The sequence below is a fragment of the Nomascus leucogenys genome, chromosome 3 (assembly GCF_006542625.1).
Source record: "Nomascus leucogenys isolate Asia chromosome 3, Asia_NLE_v1, whole genome shotgun sequence".
Classification (NCBI taxonomy): Eukaryota; Metazoa; Chordata; class Mammalia; order Primates; family Hylobatidae; genus Nomascus; species Nomascus leucogenys.
The window spans coordinates 19229486-19246861 of record NC_044383.1 but is presented as its reverse complement, the minus strand read 5'-3'; the positions used below and the strand labels follow the sequence as shown (position 1 = coordinate 19246861).

At 50.2% G+C, this 17376-nt stretch overlaps 1 protein-coding gene across 12 annotated transcripts in view; it reads right to left on the bottom strand.

Annotated features, from left to right (window-relative positions):
- Nucleotides 1-17376, bottom strand: part of AFAP1L2 (actin filament associated protein 1 like 2) — a 109363-nt gene that overhangs the window by 21121 nt on the left and 70866 nt on the right. For 7 of the 12 annotated variants that reach the window (XM_030806776.1, XM_030806782.1, XM_030806792.1 and 4 more), the window contains 3 exons: nucleotides 17208-17282; nucleotides 15792-15886; nucleotides 7156-7246 (listed from right to left, as the gene is read on the bottom strand). In XM_030806776.1, the coding sequence (XP_030662636.1) occupies nucleotides 7156-7246; nucleotides 15792-15886; nucleotides 17208-17282 (261 nt within the window). Of the gene's footprint in view, nucleotides 1-3595; nucleotides 3680-7155; nucleotides 7247-9855; nucleotides 10016-13621; nucleotides 13624-15791; nucleotides 15887-17207; nucleotides 17283-17376 lie in introns of those variants that run through there. The other 5 variants (XM_030806748.1, XM_030806752.1, XM_030806742.1 and 2 more) reach the window with 3 other exon arrangements.

Genomic DNA, 17376 nt, shown 5'->3' with positions numbered 1-17376 from the left:
AAGTCTCCCTTTTCTTCCTCAAATCCTGTCACTCCCAACTCCACAGAAACCCTGAGAAGACACTGCCCCACAGACCAACTGTCTGCTCTTGACAAGGCCAGTTCTCCTACTCGGGGCCTCTAATTCCTCAAATGAAAGCTGAAGGGCATGGGGTGGGATGTTGCCAGGCTCTCCCAGGCCTGGCCTCTGGCAGTCCAAGGCCTCAGGAGGAAGAGAACGCCATCCACGCTCCACCTGAGCTGTATGCGAGGCAGTCCTCTGATGGCCGCTGGCCTGGCTGGGCCTGGCTCAGTCCTAGATCTGGGGAAGGGGCTGTGGCTCCTCAGAAATAAAAGTCCAAATAAACTACAGCAGGAAACACTTTCTGGGGAAAGGGGCCACCTTCTTACTCCCAAATACCCTCTCCCAGTCGTAGCCCTTCTTCAAACCTCCACTCATATCCTCCACAGACACTGCTTGCCCTCCCTCCCTGCCTAATACCTCCTGGCACAAATGGAGCTCCTTTTACTAGTTTCTAACTTAAACCCTCCCTCTTTTGTTTTGAAAGAATCCCAAAACTCATCAGAGCACAAATCATGCACGATTCTACGCACACCCCAACTGCCTCAGTTTCTAGTTTCTGCCCCCACCACCCTGCAAGAGCTGTTCTGTTCCCAAGTCCCACTGCTCTATTCAAGGACAAAACAAAAACCATGTGAAGAAAAATCATTAATCAGTTCATCTGTCCATCGATTGATCGATCTCTCTGTCTCTCTATTCATCCATCCATCTATCCCTGAAAAGCAGGGCATGGAGGAAAGGGAACCTCAGGATTTCAGTCCAACCCCTGGCACAGGAGTCCTGTCTATCATAACCTTGATGCTCTGCCCGAATTTCCTGCAGAGGGCTCACTATCTCCCGATCCCTGGATACTCCCATTCCCGGCAGCCCTGTCAGTTAGGAAATGGACTCAGCATCTATTTCCCTGACTTCTGCATGGCAGTCCTTGTTCTGTCCCCTTGAGTCAGGCTGAATGACACTCTGCCTTCATTCCCATGACACCCTTCCGCAGAGGACCAGCCCATAGGCCCGTAAGTCTTGGCAGAAGAATCCAGAAGCCCTTTCTCCTATCTGTATAGCTAGATAAAATATTGCTGATTTTACTAAGAAGCACATTTGATTTTACTAAGAAGCACGTTTGATTTTACTAAGAAGCACATTTGCATTAGAATATAGAAAAATGGGATGAGGCCCCTGCAATAGTTATTCTAGCAACAGTGCCAGTGAAAATGTGTTTTAATATTTCTAAAAACAACATTTTAAATATTTTAGTATCAATTTTCTTTAAAAGCCGTGTGACACTACTTCTCTTAATGGCTTAATATAAAAGTGTATAATTTATGCCTATTAAATAAGACTGAAAATAGCAGTATTACCCAGGATGGAACCCTGAACTCTTAGATTACAGGTGACAACGTAAATTAACACAGGCTTCTCAGAAAGCATCCTGGCAGCCTGTCTAAAGAGCCATAAAAAACACCCGTACTCTTTGATCCAATAATCCCAGTCCTGGTATTTTATCCTAGGAAACTAGTTTTTTAAAAAGAGAAGGGACCAGGCGTGGTTGCTCACGCCTGTAATTCTGGCACTCTGGGAGGCCAAGGCAGGTGGATCACTTGAGCTCAGGAGTTCAAGACCAGTCTGGGCAGCATGGCAGAACCCCATCTCTACAAAAAATACAAAAATTAGCTGGGCATGGTGGTATGCACCTGTAGTCCCAGCTACTTGGGAGGCTGAGGTGGGAGGATGGCTTGAGCCCAGGAGGCGAAGGTTACAATGAACTGAGATCGTGCCACTGCACTCCAGCCTGGCAACAGAGTGAGACACTGTCTCAAAAAAAAAGGTGGGGGTGGGAAGGAATGTTACATGCATTAGGATATTCATTCAAATGCTGTTTAGCAGTCAGCAGAAGGCGACTGGGTAAGTAAAGCATGATTTTACCCACTTAGTCATGTCCATGCAACTGTAATCATTTAAAACTCTGAAAATTAGTGTGCAGCTGGATAAACTCCCTAAGGTATGATAAGGGAGAAAGCAGAATTAGAACTATACATGCAAACAGATCATCACTGCAAGCAACATAGAAAAAGCTCAAAATAGTTGATTTGATGGGTGGTAGGATCAGGGTGATTTAAAAATGTTTTTCCTTATTGCCAGTATTGCATTATCTGTATAATAAGCGACATTTAAAAAATGATATAATGTCATTGGGATTCTTCCTTCAGTAACAAAAATTAATGGAGGAGGCTACAGAGTTTAGTGTGAAGAATTTGGGTAAGTCTCCACTGTTCTGTGCTTCTGGGGTTGCCCCACATGTTTCATGAAGAATTCTAACATCTGCCCATCCTCCTCCATGGGGGTATTAGGAAACTAAGAACAGCAAATCATCAACAGGACTAGATATGAAAGAAAAAACATTGAGAAAAAAAAGAGGCTGGGCATGGTGGCTCACACCTGTAATCCCAGCAATTTGGAAGGCCAAGGCGGGAAGATCACTTGAGGTCAGGAGTTTGAGACCAGCCTGGCCAACATGGTGAAACTCTGTCTTTTCTAAAAATACAAAAAAAAAATTAGCCAGGCATGGTGGTGGATGCCTGTAATCCCAGCTACTCAGGAGGCTGAGGCAGGAGAATCGCTTGAACCAGGAAGTGGAGGTTGTGGTGAGCTGAGATTGCACCACTGTACTCCAGCCTGGCGGCAGAGTGAGACTCTGTCTAAAAAAAAAAAAAGAAAAAGAAGGAAAAAAAAAGAACAACAAATCATACTCCTGGAGTAGCTTGGAGGAAATTTAGAGCAAATATATTAATAATTGTTTTTACCCCTAAGAGGGATCATAGCACACCATAAACATTGGATATTCTTGGCCAGGCATGGTGGCTCATGCCTGTAATTCCAATACTTTGGGAGGCTGAGGAGGGCAGATCACTTGAGGCCAGGAGTTTCAAACCAGTCTGGCCAATATGACAAAACCCCGTTTCTACTAAAGATACAAAAATTTGGGCACGGTGATGCACGGTGATACCAGCTACTTGGGAGGTGGAGACAGGAGAATCGCTTGAACCTGGGAGGTGAAGGTTGCAGTGAGCCAAGATCATGCCACTGCACTTCAGCCTGGGTGACAGAGCCAGACTCCGTCTCAAAAACAAAACAAAACAAAACAAAACAAAAACAGTATGATATTCTTGAAACAGACACTTTGCTTCTAGGAGGTTGAGGGTGAACAGGAATGAGAGGCAGGATGCTGAGATAATTCCACCCCCATCTGCCATCCCTAGGTAGACTCTACCTCACTGTGTCCTGTGGAACTGAGGGCAGAACAGCCATACACACTGTGGGTCTTTTAGCCATGTGTTTTGATACCACATTGGTGGGGGGTGGGGGCTGTGGAAAGCCTAGTAGGTCACTCCTCTGGAAGATTGCACACAGCATGCACATGCAAGACTCATGCACAAGATCAGGAAGAAGACAGTGGCCACCCTTGGGGCATGCACACATCTTTGAGAGCCAGGCAGCAGGCAAGAATCACTGGCATTCCAGCTCGGGGAGTAGGCAGTACCCAAGGTGATCGTGGCATAAATGACTCCTTCGGGCACCTGCACCCATCTGGGGACTCCAGTGGGGAGAAATCCGCCAGAGTGACCTGCATAACATCCAGGAGCACAGAGGGAAGAGAAGAGAGACAGAATGAAGAGAGGAGCACGCCCAAGGGCAGAGACACAAAGAGACCCAGATGTGGCAACTCGGCTGCCAGTCCACCAGAGGTTAGTGCTTGCCCATCAGAGGTGTGGGCTGTTGGGTGAGGCCACCGCTGAGCCAAGGACATCATTTCCTAGATCCAGACCCCTTCACATCCAGAGATGACCGTGTGACTACTTGTCACCAAGGGACTGTGGGCAGAAGTGATGTGCATGACTTCTGGCTGGCGCTGTTAAGAAGCAGATAGCGGTTCTCTGCTCTCTCTTTGCAGAGGATTTTGTGGCCCTCAAGGGTGGCCGAGACAAACATGGAAGGAGCCTGGGCACCTAATCTACATGAGGATGAGTGATGCCTCACACTGAAATACCCGAGTGAGAAACAGGTTTCTATTGCGTTACTATAAACAGGAGCTGCTGGGTTATTTGTTACAGCCGCTAGCATTACCCCAGGGTGAGACACCATCAGTGAAGAACCTGGTATCTCTGGCAAGCAGGGCAGATCCCGGTATCCCTAGCACAGGCCAGCAGGGCACTCATTACACGTGTGCTCAGAGAGAGGGACATGACCCAGGGGAGCGGTGTGGGGACAGGGCTGATAGAGCAGGTCAAGAATCCGAGCAACTGGCCTTTTGCAGGAAGTCAGCAAATCACTCTGGCCATCAACTATAGCAAGGGGCTGGGGCCCCACGCCCATTCCTCCAGCCACAACCTGCATGTCACACTGTTTGACCAGGCAGGACCTGAGGTCAGGCCAGCTTGTAAGGCAGGTGAAGGCCTCCCTCTGTGCTGACCGTGACTGCTTCTCCCCAAGTCATCCCCAGGCCTCTGCCTGGCAGGACAGGCAGGGCTATATTCCCTCCCACCTCGCAGCTGGATTTCCTCCATCTCGGAGCTTTCCTGACCCACTCCACACAGCGAGTTCAAGCTGTCCTCGGGATGACCCCTAGTCGCGGCTACAACCAGTATGAACTCACAGTTGAGAGACAAAACCAAGAAGCACTGGCCTTTCTGACCACTTGTTTGTGTCGAGATGAAGCGTCTGCCCCACAAAACGGCCCCCTGGTGCGTCTGGCAGGCAGGCCCCTGCTGGCCTGGCCACACCTGAGAGCAGGGAGGTGCTCACCACGGTGAGTCACTGTTTCCACCTTCAACGCGCATCCAGACAGCAGCACCGCACCCTCGCCTTTGGTCTGAAATCACAGCCCGACTGGTGAGTTGGCACCACCTCGCACACTCAGTGGGTCAATGCTAAGTGCTGGCTGCCCACAAAGCCAGCGTCTTAGAATAGACTCAGCCCAAACAGGCGCTCACCTCCCACAGAGCTCCCAGCAGGAGGCGGCAGGTAAGTGTGAAGGAAGGGCAGGGGAATCCCATCTCGCTCCCAGTCACCGGTCCCATCTCATCCCTGGTCCTGTTCTTTTTTATTTTTATTTCAATAGTTTTTGGGGTTCAGGTGGATGCGTTCTTTAATGATGATTTCTGAGATAGTGCACTGTCATCTGAGTGGTGTACACTGTACCGAATATGTAGTCTTTTATCCCTCACCCCTGCTCCCAATCTTCCCCCACTAGTCCCCAAAGCCCATTATATCACTCTGCTGCCTCTGGGTCTTCATTGCTTAGCTCCCACTTATAAGTGAGAACATAGGATATTTGGTTTTTCATCCTGAGTTACTTCACTTAGAATAATGGCCTCTAGCTCCATCCAAGTTTCTGCAAAAAACATTATTTTATACTTTTTTCTGGCTGAGTAGTATTCTGTGGTGTGTATGTACCACATTTTCTTTATCCCCTCATTGGTTGATGGCACTTAGGTTGGTTCCATCTGGAACCAACACCTTCCTCAGCCTAGTTCATTCCCAGCCCCAGGGGCCCTAGCCTTTCATATCTGCTGATTGATTTATGCTTTGAAAGCCCTTTCACTTACAAAGGAAGGAAAGAGAAGGAGGCCAGAAGGGGAGGACCACAGTCCAGCTGCCCCAGAGATGAGGGTCACAACCACCTCTTCCTGAACCTCAAAGCCTTCCTGTGTAATCAAATCCCCAAACCAAGAGCACTTTTGACCCAGCTTCCTCAGGCTGAGAACCATGAGCCAAGGACAGAGGGTGTTAGCATGAGCCCTGCCTGCAGAGCCGCTCACACAATGTCCAGGGCAATCTTTTCAATACCTAAGTGATATAGTTTGGCTGTGTCTCAACCCAAATCTCAGCTTGAATTGTAGCTCCCATAATTCTCACGTGTTGTGGGAGGGACCTGGTGGGAGGTAACTGAATCATGGGGGTGAGTCTTTCCCATGCTGTTCTCGTGATAGTGAATAAGTCTCACAAGATCTGACAGTTTTATAAAGGGGAGTTTCCCTGTACACGATCTCTCTTGCTACTGCCATGTAAGAGTTCTTTGCTCTTCATCTTCCGCCATGATTGTGAGGCCTCTCCAACCATGTGGAACTGTGAGTCCATTAAACCTCTTTCCTTAATAAGTTACCTAGTCTCGGGCATGTCTTTATTAGCAGCATGAGCACAGATCAGTCCCTAAGTAACCCTCTGGAGGTTTGCAGTCTTTCCTCATTCAGAGAAAGGCCAAAGTCATTCCTGCGGCTGGCAGCCCCATCTGCGTCCCCACCTCCTGTCACTCTCCCCTGCCCCTGCCATGCTGGCCTCCTTGTTGTTCCTCAGACACACCCAGAGCTCTCCTGCCTCGGCGCTTTTGCAGATACCATGTTCTCTGTCTGGAAAGTTCTTCCTGCATGTATCTGCCTGACTCACTCTCCACTTCATTCAGGAATCTGTTTAAGTCATGCTATCAGAGAAGCCTTCCCTATCTAAAGTAACTCCCCTGTCCTGCAGAAGCCCAGCTCCTGTTCTGTTTTCCATCCTCTCACTTATCACCACCAACACATGCTGTTTATTTGTTGTCTGTTTTCTCTCACTGAATGTCAGTGCTGGGACGACTGGGCTCCTGTCCCTGACACAGCGGGACCACCATAACTATGAGTCCAGCGAAAGAACGTGGAAACTGGGCTCAGACTCAGCCTGACTGCCACTTCCATTGCTGACCAGGGCCTTGGGCCTGTTGGCCAACACTCCTCTCTTCCATCACCTTTGTGCTGAAATCTCACAACTTGCAGGCAGGAACCACAGAAAACATCAGACGCAGTCAATCTATTTGTTGTGTACCATCCCTCATTCCTCCTTGCAGGACAGCTAGGTCTGCTGTGGGTCTTGGCTCCCCATTCAGACTAAAGGCTGAATGCTCTGTGGCCAGTTCTCAATTTGGACCATGCTTTCCTGTCACAGCAGCCCAGACTACCCTCTGTCACCCAGCCCAGGATGAGCATATCTGTTACCCCCAGGTAAGTCTGCACCAACATCTGTGCAGGAAGCAGTAAGTCACCCTCCCAAGCCCTAGCCGCTGGGATGTACCATTGAGGGATGTGTCATATGGCTCAGCCTCTTCATAGTAGCCCTCTGGAGACTCCGTCTTTGGGATGGCAAGCTGTTTCCGTTCTGGAATCTGTGGTATGAACAAATAAGACAAACATTTGCAGATATGGTACACTGGGAGCAACTTGGAAATAACTCTTTGGGTGGAAGTCTAGAAGACAAAAATGCCCAGCTGGACTTTAAACTTTAAGCAAGTTGGGAGGGAGAAGATGCAATGTCATGAATCCCATCAGTCACAGTCCATAGTGTTTGGTCGGTAGCCACGGAAGGGCTGTGGGCACATTGTTTAACCTTGCCAAGACTCAGCTTTCTCCCCTGCAAAATGAGGCTCAAACCTCCTACCACACACACAAAATATCATTATGTACATGATATATCATGCACTTAGCAGTCCAGAGAGTGCCAGGCTGTTGGAATAGCTATTGCAGCTTTTAAATAGAATATATTTTCTAAAAAGACAAGTGCTAATCAATAGCCCATGGAGAAAGAGGACCAGGTTTCTAAATCCTACACTTTTACCATAATGTAGTTCAATCACTCATTCAGCAAATATTGGATGACTTCCATATACTAGCTGAGAGGGACACATCGAAACTTCAGGAGTCAGTCCTAAGAAAAGCTTGAGTAGCTGGTAGATTTTTAACAGCTCCTGGTCAAGTGCATTGTGATACAGTAGTGCTATAATGGACAAGGTCAAAGTTCTGTGAGAACCAGAGGAGGGTGTGAGGAATATTTAGGACAAAGGAAGGATGCCCAGGGTGTGTGATCTTTGTGCCGAGTCTCAAAGATGACCCTGAGCTTATGTGGGATGAGGATGAACGTGTGCAATTCGAGTAGAATAAAAAACACCTGCAACTGTGTCGAAAGCATAGAACGTGAAATCATTCTGTTCCTCCCTTATTCCACCTGCATAGTAGGCACTAGACTATGAAGCTATGCTTCAATAAGCTACCTTTATAAGCAACCATGGGGGAGAAAAAGAGGTAATTTGTTGCATTACTATTATGAGAGACAGGTCATGAATGTGTAAGCATCCTTGAACGTGGGTCTCCACTGTCTTTTGTTTTTCTGACGGAGTCTCACTGTCTCCCAGGCTGGAGTGCAGTGGTGCAATCTTGGCTCACTGCAACCTCTGCCTCCCAGGTTCAAGCAATTCTCTTGCTTCAGTTTCCCGAGTAGCTGGGATTACAGGGGTGCACCACCACACCCAGCTAATTTTTGTATTTTTAGCAGAGATGGGGTTTCATCATGTTGGCCAGGCTGGTCTCAAACTCCTGACCTCAACTGATTGCCCACCTTGGCCTCCCAAATTGTTGGGATTACAGGTGCGAGCCACCATGCCTGGTCCCCAGTGTCTTTCTGAATCATGAAACTCCATGGGAATATGCATAATGAGTTCACAACAGAAGTGGCAGAGCTGGAAATGCATTCCCTCCCACTCTTGATTTTGAGAAGTCCTTGTGCTGGGCCGTCCGCATAAGAGGGAAGGCCTGGGCCTTCAAGGAGGCTCCACATGAAAGCACAGGCAGGCTGTAAGGTGGGGGAGGTTGTAGGGGGAGAGGATGGAAGCAGCAGCCAATGGAAGGACCCTGCAGGGCCCTGAGCTCAGGCGGACCCCTGTGCTTTGGGGGAGAGGGTAACGCTAGGAATCCAGAAACTCCTGCCATGAAAAATGGATTTGGGGGACCCAGGATGGAGGTAGCTCCCCTACTCCTGGCCCAGGAGACAGTGGGAGGACAGGCAGCCTGTGCTTAGCCCCTGTGGGACAGTCCTCAGCCTGGGCTGCAAGAGTATCCCTTCCAGCTTCCCCAGGGTGAGGATACCAGGGTCCCCAGAGCCCAGTCCTGTGTGGTTTGGACTCTACAGTCTGTTTATGTAGACCCTGGAGTTCATGTAACTTGATTTCAATCCAGGCTTTAGGACCTTATAGATTTAACCTTGGGTATGTGACAGCTTCTCTGAGCCTTGTTTTCCTTCTTTATAATACTCGGGTTGTTTTGAAAATTCAATGAGACAAAACGTGATAGTGTTTCCACAGGGCCTGGCCCATATTAAATACAAGGAGGCCATTGTTATCACTGTCTGGGGCCCCTCCACAGTTCCAGGGTCTGTAGGTTGGGCAGTGAGGGCAGTTAATGTGACAGGAGCCAAACTACTAGACTGTTGTCCTACAAGCTGAGATGAAGAGGATCGACCCTGTCAGGGCATCACAGAGGGTTGGCTGAGGCCAGGCCACAGCCTGGGTCCAGCACCAGTTCTGGTCCTGTACCAACAGAGCTGATACCAGGCACAGGGCAGGCACAGAACAGCCTTCAGCCCTCCTCTGGCATGTGGCACCCCCTACAAAGGAAGGAATCAAAGAATTTGGTCATTTCATAAGCAAACCTGACACTGTACTGGGCTGACAGACGCACTGCTGAGGGAGCCAGGTTGTACACCTCTGCCCAGGCTCCTGCCTGGCAGCCAGGCCCTAGCAGACAATGGGCGTGCCATTGGTAACTTCTAGTGTCTGGTCCTCCCTCTTTGCCAGCCCCAGCCTGGTGCGATATCTTTGCTCTCTCAGCTTTCCCTGGTCCCCTGGCCAGCCAGCAGCCTGAGAAAAGGCTGAGACAGTGACAGACTGCCCGTGGTCCACTAACAACGAGCTCCCTAGGGTCCACAGGGAAAGGGTCCTCTCGCCTTTGTGGCAGTAAGGTCTCCCCAGTGGGTCCCAGGGCTCATCAGCCTGATCTGGCTGGGCCTCCAGCTCCAGCCTCCAAGAAGCTCCATTCCCATCAGGTGGGTCCCATCTGGAGAAAAGCTCTGGGCACCCAGGATCTGGCCCCCCAAGGTCAGGATTCTCGAGAGTCGAACAGGACAAAGGGAGGAGTGAACCCTTCTGCAGGAGCTCCCCGTGGGTCATCATCACCACAGGGTGTGTCCCTGGGGGCCTCCTGTCCTGTCTAGGGTGGAGCCAGGCAGTGTTTTCTGAGTGTCTCCTAAGCTTCTGTTGAGAAGAAAAATAGCTCAGAAGAGTTTGAGCTACGTGAGGTGTGCAAAATGTATCAAGCCCAGAGAGACAGGAGTATGGGGCTTCCGGCACCGTTTTCTCCCCTCCCCATTCCTGGGGGCAACTGTTTAAAGGCATTTTATTCCTCACTAGCTGCCTCATCCACTATCTTCAGGTTCCTGGAATTTATGATACAAAGAACAATGTTTAGCTGATCGATAGCTTACAGTATTTGAAGATAAAATATTGGTAAACAACTTAAAAACTGCCTCTTCTTTTTCCTTTGAAAACCCACTTGTAACTGCTGCCAATAGGAACATGGATTCAGGGTAACTTGAATCTGTGCTCCTGGGCTGCAACCCTCAAATTTGCTCAGAATAAACTCTCTACTTATATTTATTTTGTCTCCATTTTTTGCCTGTAGGTTGACACTGCAAAATCTGAAAATGGCTCGCTATGCAGAGACAGTGCAGGGCAGGAGTGGAGTCCAATCTCCAGAACCAGGCTTGAATTCTGACACTGAGACATCCTTGCTGTGTGACTCCGACCAATTCGCTTGACCTCTCTGGACTTGGCATAAGAAGGGGAGAATAGAAATATCTGTCACATGGGGTTGCTGTAAGGATTGAAGTGTGCCTATCACTATTCAATATTCAATACATATTAGTTTTTACTCATCTAAAAAATAAAACGTAAAAATAAGAAAGGGAGAAAAGTTTTGCATATATGTGTTTGGTGGAGGATAAACCAGTGTACTCTGGGGGTGGGTACAGAGGACACCATAGGATGGAATCCCGGCTCTTAAGAATGCTGGGTTAAATGATGAGTCACATGATGAAACAGACACAATGACCTATTATCAGAGCTTCAAGGAGACAGATCCTCATCTCACAGGGTTAAGGAGAAAGGACTATTATTTTAATTATTATCATTATGATGGTGAAGACTGTGAATTATATATATATTTATATATATATATATATATATATATATATATATATTTTTAGGCAGAGTCTCGCTGTGTTGCCCAGGCTGGAGTGCAATGGTGTGATCTCAGTTCACTGCAACTTTCAGCTCCCACGTTCAAGTGATTCTCCTGCCTCAGCCTCCTGAGTAGCTAGCTGCGTGCCACCACGCTTGGCTAATTTTTGTATTTTTAATAGAGACGCGGTTTTCACCATGTCAGCCAGGCTGGTCTCAAACTCCTGACTTCAGGTGATCTGCCCGCCTCAGCCTCTCAGAGTGCTGGGATTACAGAAAGACTGTGAATATTAAATGAAGATCCAGAAGAGATTTAACATCAAAACCTGAAAAACTTTTGACTGTTTGGAGGAAGGGACTGCGTGAGCGAGTCAGGCTTGGCAGGACTGACCAGACCAGAGGTCCAGAGGGCCGCAAATCTTTTCAGGAAAGGGCCAAAAAGTAAATATTTTAGGGACTTGTGGGCCACTCGGGACCTCTGTCTCATCTCAGCTATTCAACTCTATTGCTTGCTGTAGCTCAGAAGTCCACAGACTAATACAACTAAATAACGTTGGCTGTGTTCTAATAAAACACTGTTTACTAAAGCATGTTGCAGATCAGATTTGGCCAGTGAGCTACAGTTTGCCAACCCCTGGCTTAGACTAGACACAAGGGCTGATGAGGGCTGTGGCTCAGAGGACCCAAGGCATCCTCACAGCTCTAACCACCCTGCCCCAGAGTACACTGCAGAACGCTCCCAGGTGGGGGTGAGTGGACAGGCCAGGCCCGGCCTCCGAGGCTAGCCATGGCAACGTCCTTTTAGGGATTAAGTGGTTTCCCCCACAGAGCAGCTCATGTAAGAGCAGGCCAGCGCATGGCCAGGCCTCAGAGGGATGATGGGGTGGAGATGGCCATGCTAGCCAGACCATCAACCGTGGCCAACAAACATCTGTTTCGCCTGCATGCAAGGACCACGGCACCTGGCTGTGCAGACAGCAGCCTGGAGAGGCCACAGATGCCTGAGTCACTGTCCACACCCACGAGGTTGCTCCAAACCCCTGGCTGCCCCTTCTATCGCTGGACAGACCTACTCCCTACTGAGTCTGTAGGGGTTGGAGTGAGGACATCTGGGCTCCTGGCCAATAAGCATCCCATGCCTGTGACCGAGGCATGATCCTGGCCCAGCCATAGGCCCTGAGGACCCCAGGTGGATGTCCAGGTGCTGCTGCAGGTGCCAGTGAGCCCAGGGCCAGGCATCTGTGCAGGGCCCAGCCCTCAGGTGGAGAAGCCTCCCTGAAGTTCTGGGATCAAGGGAGGAAGGGCGGGTTTTCTGTCTGAGGAAGAGAGGCCACAGGGCACTCCAGGCTCAGGGTTCCAGCCTGAGCTGGACAGTGACTCAGGCAGCTGTGGCCTCTCCAGGCTGCTGTCTACACAGCCAGGTGCCGTGGTCCTTGCAGGAGAAACAGATGTTTGTTGGCCACGGTTGATGGTCTGGCTAGCATGGCCATGGGGTTCCAGCGGCCACAGCCTCTCCCTGCTGTGGTTCTCCTCCTCCTTCAGAGCCACAGACATGGCTCCACCCTGACGCTGCTCCTCTGGGGCCCTTGGACTAAGAGTGATGGCGGCTTCAGCCTGATTCAACCAGAGAGGAGGCCTGAGGGAGTGAGGATGTGTGCTCATGTGTGTGGGCAAGGACAGGGAGAGTGCCCGGTGGACACCACCTACATCCCCACACCACATCTGGAACCCCCTGGGGTAGAGATGGGTGCCTTGCACAAGACCAGGTGGGACCTAGCCAGGGGACTCGCAGTCCACACCCGTCTCTTGTCCTTCACAGCAGAGAAAGTCCACAAAGTGGGAGGGAGCTGCCTTTTCCTGTCAAGTCAGCTGGCTTTGCTAGAAGTCTCCCTGGGGCCTGGAAACTGTCCACAGGAAGTTACCACTTGGCTGAAAGGCCTCCTTGGGATTGTGCCATTCCTGGGTGCTGATATTTTCCCCAACTGCAGCACCAGTTTCTTTCAAACAGGGACACAAGCCCTAGTCACAGACGACAATCCAGGAAGTCTACTCTAGAGGGGGCCACGTGCCCTTCCCCACACTCAGTGTCTGAGGCACAGGGCACTGGACGAGGAACAGAAGCCAGCATCAGAATCCCAGGGCCCGCAGGGACTCACCGTGGCCCAATTAACTTACAGCTGTAGCCAGGTCCCAGACCCTGGGCCCCTCAGACCATGCTGTGTTTGTAAAACACAATTTCTAGAACACTCACACAGTACGCGGTGCTCATGAAACTCTGCCCCTACCCACCAGGTGGGGACCCACCAGCAGCTGCCCCTGGTGGGGCAGAAGATGGCACTTCCACTAGCAAAGCCCAAGGTACCTTGGTCAGAATCAGACACTGGATTTAGGATAGAAAATTCCAGCCATGGCTCAGAACAGCCACCTTTCCACGCCCACCACCCAGCAAGCAATGCCTGGGCCACACCAGAAAACCTCTGGTTAAAGCCATCAGCCAACAGATGGGACAGCAGAGGGGCTGTGCTCTTCCCCAAAATATCGGGGCTGAAAGTGAGGGGAGCCTGGCGCTGGAGGGAGCATAGCTTGAGCCCTTGCTCTGCTACAGAGAGGAGCAAATGTCAGGGAGGCCCAGGCTGGGGGAGGAATTGGGAACAACAACAAAAATCTGCATTTAAATCCTGGCCTAGTACCTCCCAACTGTGGGACCGTGGCCAGTGGTTTTTAACTCTGAGTCTGTTTCTTCATATGAGAAACAGTGACGAAAATACCCATCCCTCGATGGGTGGTGGGCGGATGGTGTGTCTGCATGGGATGGGGTTGAGGCTCAGGGTGTAGCAGTCGCTACATTGCCAGCATCACAGGGACACCAGGGACTCAGGTTCAGTCTTGATGTCAAGCCTCACTCAGCCTGAGATGAGGAGTCCCCACCAGCTGTCACCCAGCTCAAGGGACAGCATGCAATGGGACACTGTCCCAGGTTCTCCAGAACTGCCCACCCACCCAACATGGTGGAGTCAGATCCTCAGCTGTGGCCCCTGCCCCCCAGGAAGGCACGAATAAAGGGGCCAGTCCAGAGCCATTCTGGGGCTGGGACCCCCTCCACGGAAACATGAGCCCACAGATCAGGTGATGGTCAGTTGGCAGGAGCTTAGCTTCCTGCTGGCGCTGACCCAAGACCCCCTGGCTACCCATATAAACCCTTCTAAGCTGAGATCCCAGTCCTGCCCCAGGATCCCTCCCCAGCCATGCCCTAAGAGGAAAGAACCTCGGTTCAAATGCTGACTCTGTCGCTTACAGGCTGTGTGACATTAGGTTTCCTCACCCTTAAAATATAAATACTACCACTTACCTCACTGAATACTAGCACAGTATGCCACACACAGTGGTGAGGGGCTGCCAGCCTTAGCCCATTGGATAAGCCCATCTGACGAGGCAGATGTGAGCATTTCTTCCATATAAACCAAGAAATAGAGGATTAGAGACTTTAAATAACTTGCTCAAGGTCAAAGAGCTAGTGGCATGCAGAACTGGGATTTGAACCCACATCCATATGATTTTACAACTCCATCCAAATTAATGGATATTTATATATGGCCTACATCTGTCCATGTCTGCAGATACTGGACACAAAATAATAAACAAGAGACAAGTTCCTTGTCCTCAGGAGCTGACATCAGGAGAGGAGAAAGTAAACAAGACTGTTCCAGTAGCAGGTGCCATGGAGTGGGTAACTGGGTGGTGGGTAGAGAGCAACCCGGGTGCAGATGGAGGAGGGATGTCTTACTTAGCCAGGTCAGCAGGAGTCTCTCTTAAGAACCCTGGAGAGATGAGAAATTGGTAGGGGCCCAGGAGGTACAAAGTCCCTAAAGCAGTTCTGACCAGAGTGACAGAATCCAGGGGCAGAAAGGAGGCCAGTGAAGACCCTGTATGAGGAGGCAGGACATGCAGCGGAGCCAGGTCATAGGCCCTGAGGCCATGCTAAGGAACGGGATTTTTTTTTTCTATGTTTAATAAGAACTACTGGTAAGGTTCAAGCAGGTAGTACAGTGTGATATGATTTATGAATTTTTACTTTTCCTTTAAACTCCAGAACAACGTAGGGGAATTAAATTATGTATTTATTTATTCACTTATTTTATATGTTAGAAATGGGGTCTTGCTATGTTGCCCAGGTTGGCCTGCAGTGGCTACTCACAAGTGTGATCACGGTGCACCACAGCCTCAAATTCCTGGCCTCGAGCAATCCTCCTGCCTCAGCCTCCTGAGTAGCTGGGAATACGGGTATGCCCCACTGCACCTGGCTATTGCAAATTTTTTAAAGATCACCGTGGCCTAGGCTGGTGACCACAGCTGTTCATGGCCCTGTTCACATAGTGCTGGATAAAGAGCGTGAGTAGCGTCAGGTGGCAGTCAGTCAAATTTCCCCAGACCCATCACCCTCAGCATCCGGAGTACTGTGGCCCCAGGCAAATCACCTGTAGGCAGGTTTCCTTTTGCTCTGTCCCCACATGTGCCTTGTCCCAGTCCCTGAACACAGTAGCTGCTCAGAAAATGCCAGACACTTAGTGAGCTGACACCTGTGAGGACAACTGGAAGTTCAAGGGGCTCATGTCAGGGAAATCAGGGGTCCTGGACTGACACTTACCATCTTGGGTGGCGGCAGGTCTGGAAGGCTCTTCTGAGGGGCCGAGGAGTGCTGGCTGGGCTCCCCATTTGGCAGCAGGCCCTGCTCCTCAGGCGCTGTGGGCAGCAAAAGGAAAAGGCTTTGGTGAGGGGTGACCAGCCTTACACAGGGTCTCCTTCCTCAGGAATGCCCGGTCACATGCACCCCGTGAGTTCTTTTTGAGCAGGTGTTAATTACCCAGGCAGGCGGTCCCTGGAGCCGAAGTTGTTTTCCCTCCCTCCAATAATAGGGTGCAGGAGTGCCCCAGCCATGTGCCTGGGGTTTCTGGCAGCCTCTGTACCTGCTCCCCTACCCATCCCATGTCAAAAAAATGGTCTAGCCACAGAGCTTCGGCCAGCAGAGGAGCTGCCTGGTGGCCACTATATTGAGCCACTCTCAGCACAGACCCTGTGATTATGGCTCTTTCCTCCCACAGTTTACCCGGAAGGCAAGTGACCCCCGCCAGAGTGGCCAACCTCATCTGGATGAGCTCTGCCATGTCCCAGGCTTGGTGAGGGGCAGGAAGTGAAGGAGGCATGCTGGGGAAGTGAGGCCACCAACCCTCGGTGCACTTGTAAGGAAAGGTGCCGAAGACACTTCTGAGCCTGTCCATTTCAGCCAGCCCTGGGACAGACAGGCTCAGGCAGGCCCGACGTCGGGGATTTGGTGGCTGATGTCTCAAAGACAAGCCTTCAACAGGACTGAGTGCTTTGCAATGCTGTGTTCCCACCCCTCTCTAAGCCTTTGTGGTTAAGTCACAGGTTTGGGAATTAGGAGATGGAGCTTCTTAGCCTGCCTCTTCTGCAACTAGGCAGCTCTGCATACCTCTGGGCCTCCCCGGGGTCTTGCCAGGCCCCTCCCTGGAGGTTTTAAGGGAAAAGCAGAGAGCAGAACAGAGCAGAAGAGTGAGGCACCATGGAAGACAACATATGTCCTTCCCATGGGAGACAAAACATTCCACCAAAGACAGCACCTTTGAACATCATCTTTGACTATTAAGGCAGTTGCTGACACCACCATTTATTTCTCTCTCCTCTTCCTCAAAACAGACTTCTATCAAAAGACATAAAGGCAGAACCGTGGGATCAGCACCACACACAGCTGCTTTCTTCGAACATCTGAATTATGACTTCCTGTTCCTGGGATGATGCTGGGAACAGCCAAAAAGTTTTAGGGCCAGATTCCTTATCCAATGGGCAAGGAGGGGGTGGCCTGTTGAAACATCCCAAAATACATCAACCCAAAATACGACCAACAAAAATGTGGCTTCCAAAAATAACTCCGCCAGGCGGTCTGTGTGCCGGCTGGGAGGAAAGAGAGGTGGGACAGAACCAGCTTGGACCTTCCCCCATCCCAGGAGTGGCCATCATACCCGGTTCAGTGATCCCAGCTTCATACCTTTGCCTTGAGACTCTGTATTCTGTTGCTTGTTGATGGTCACTTTGTTCATATAAATGTACTCCTCATCAGAGCCTGCAGAAGGAAGGAGACACAGGCTTTGTGTGACTTCATGAAGAGAAAGGACCCCTAGCTAGAAACCCTGTTACCCCAGAGCCGTTTCCATCTG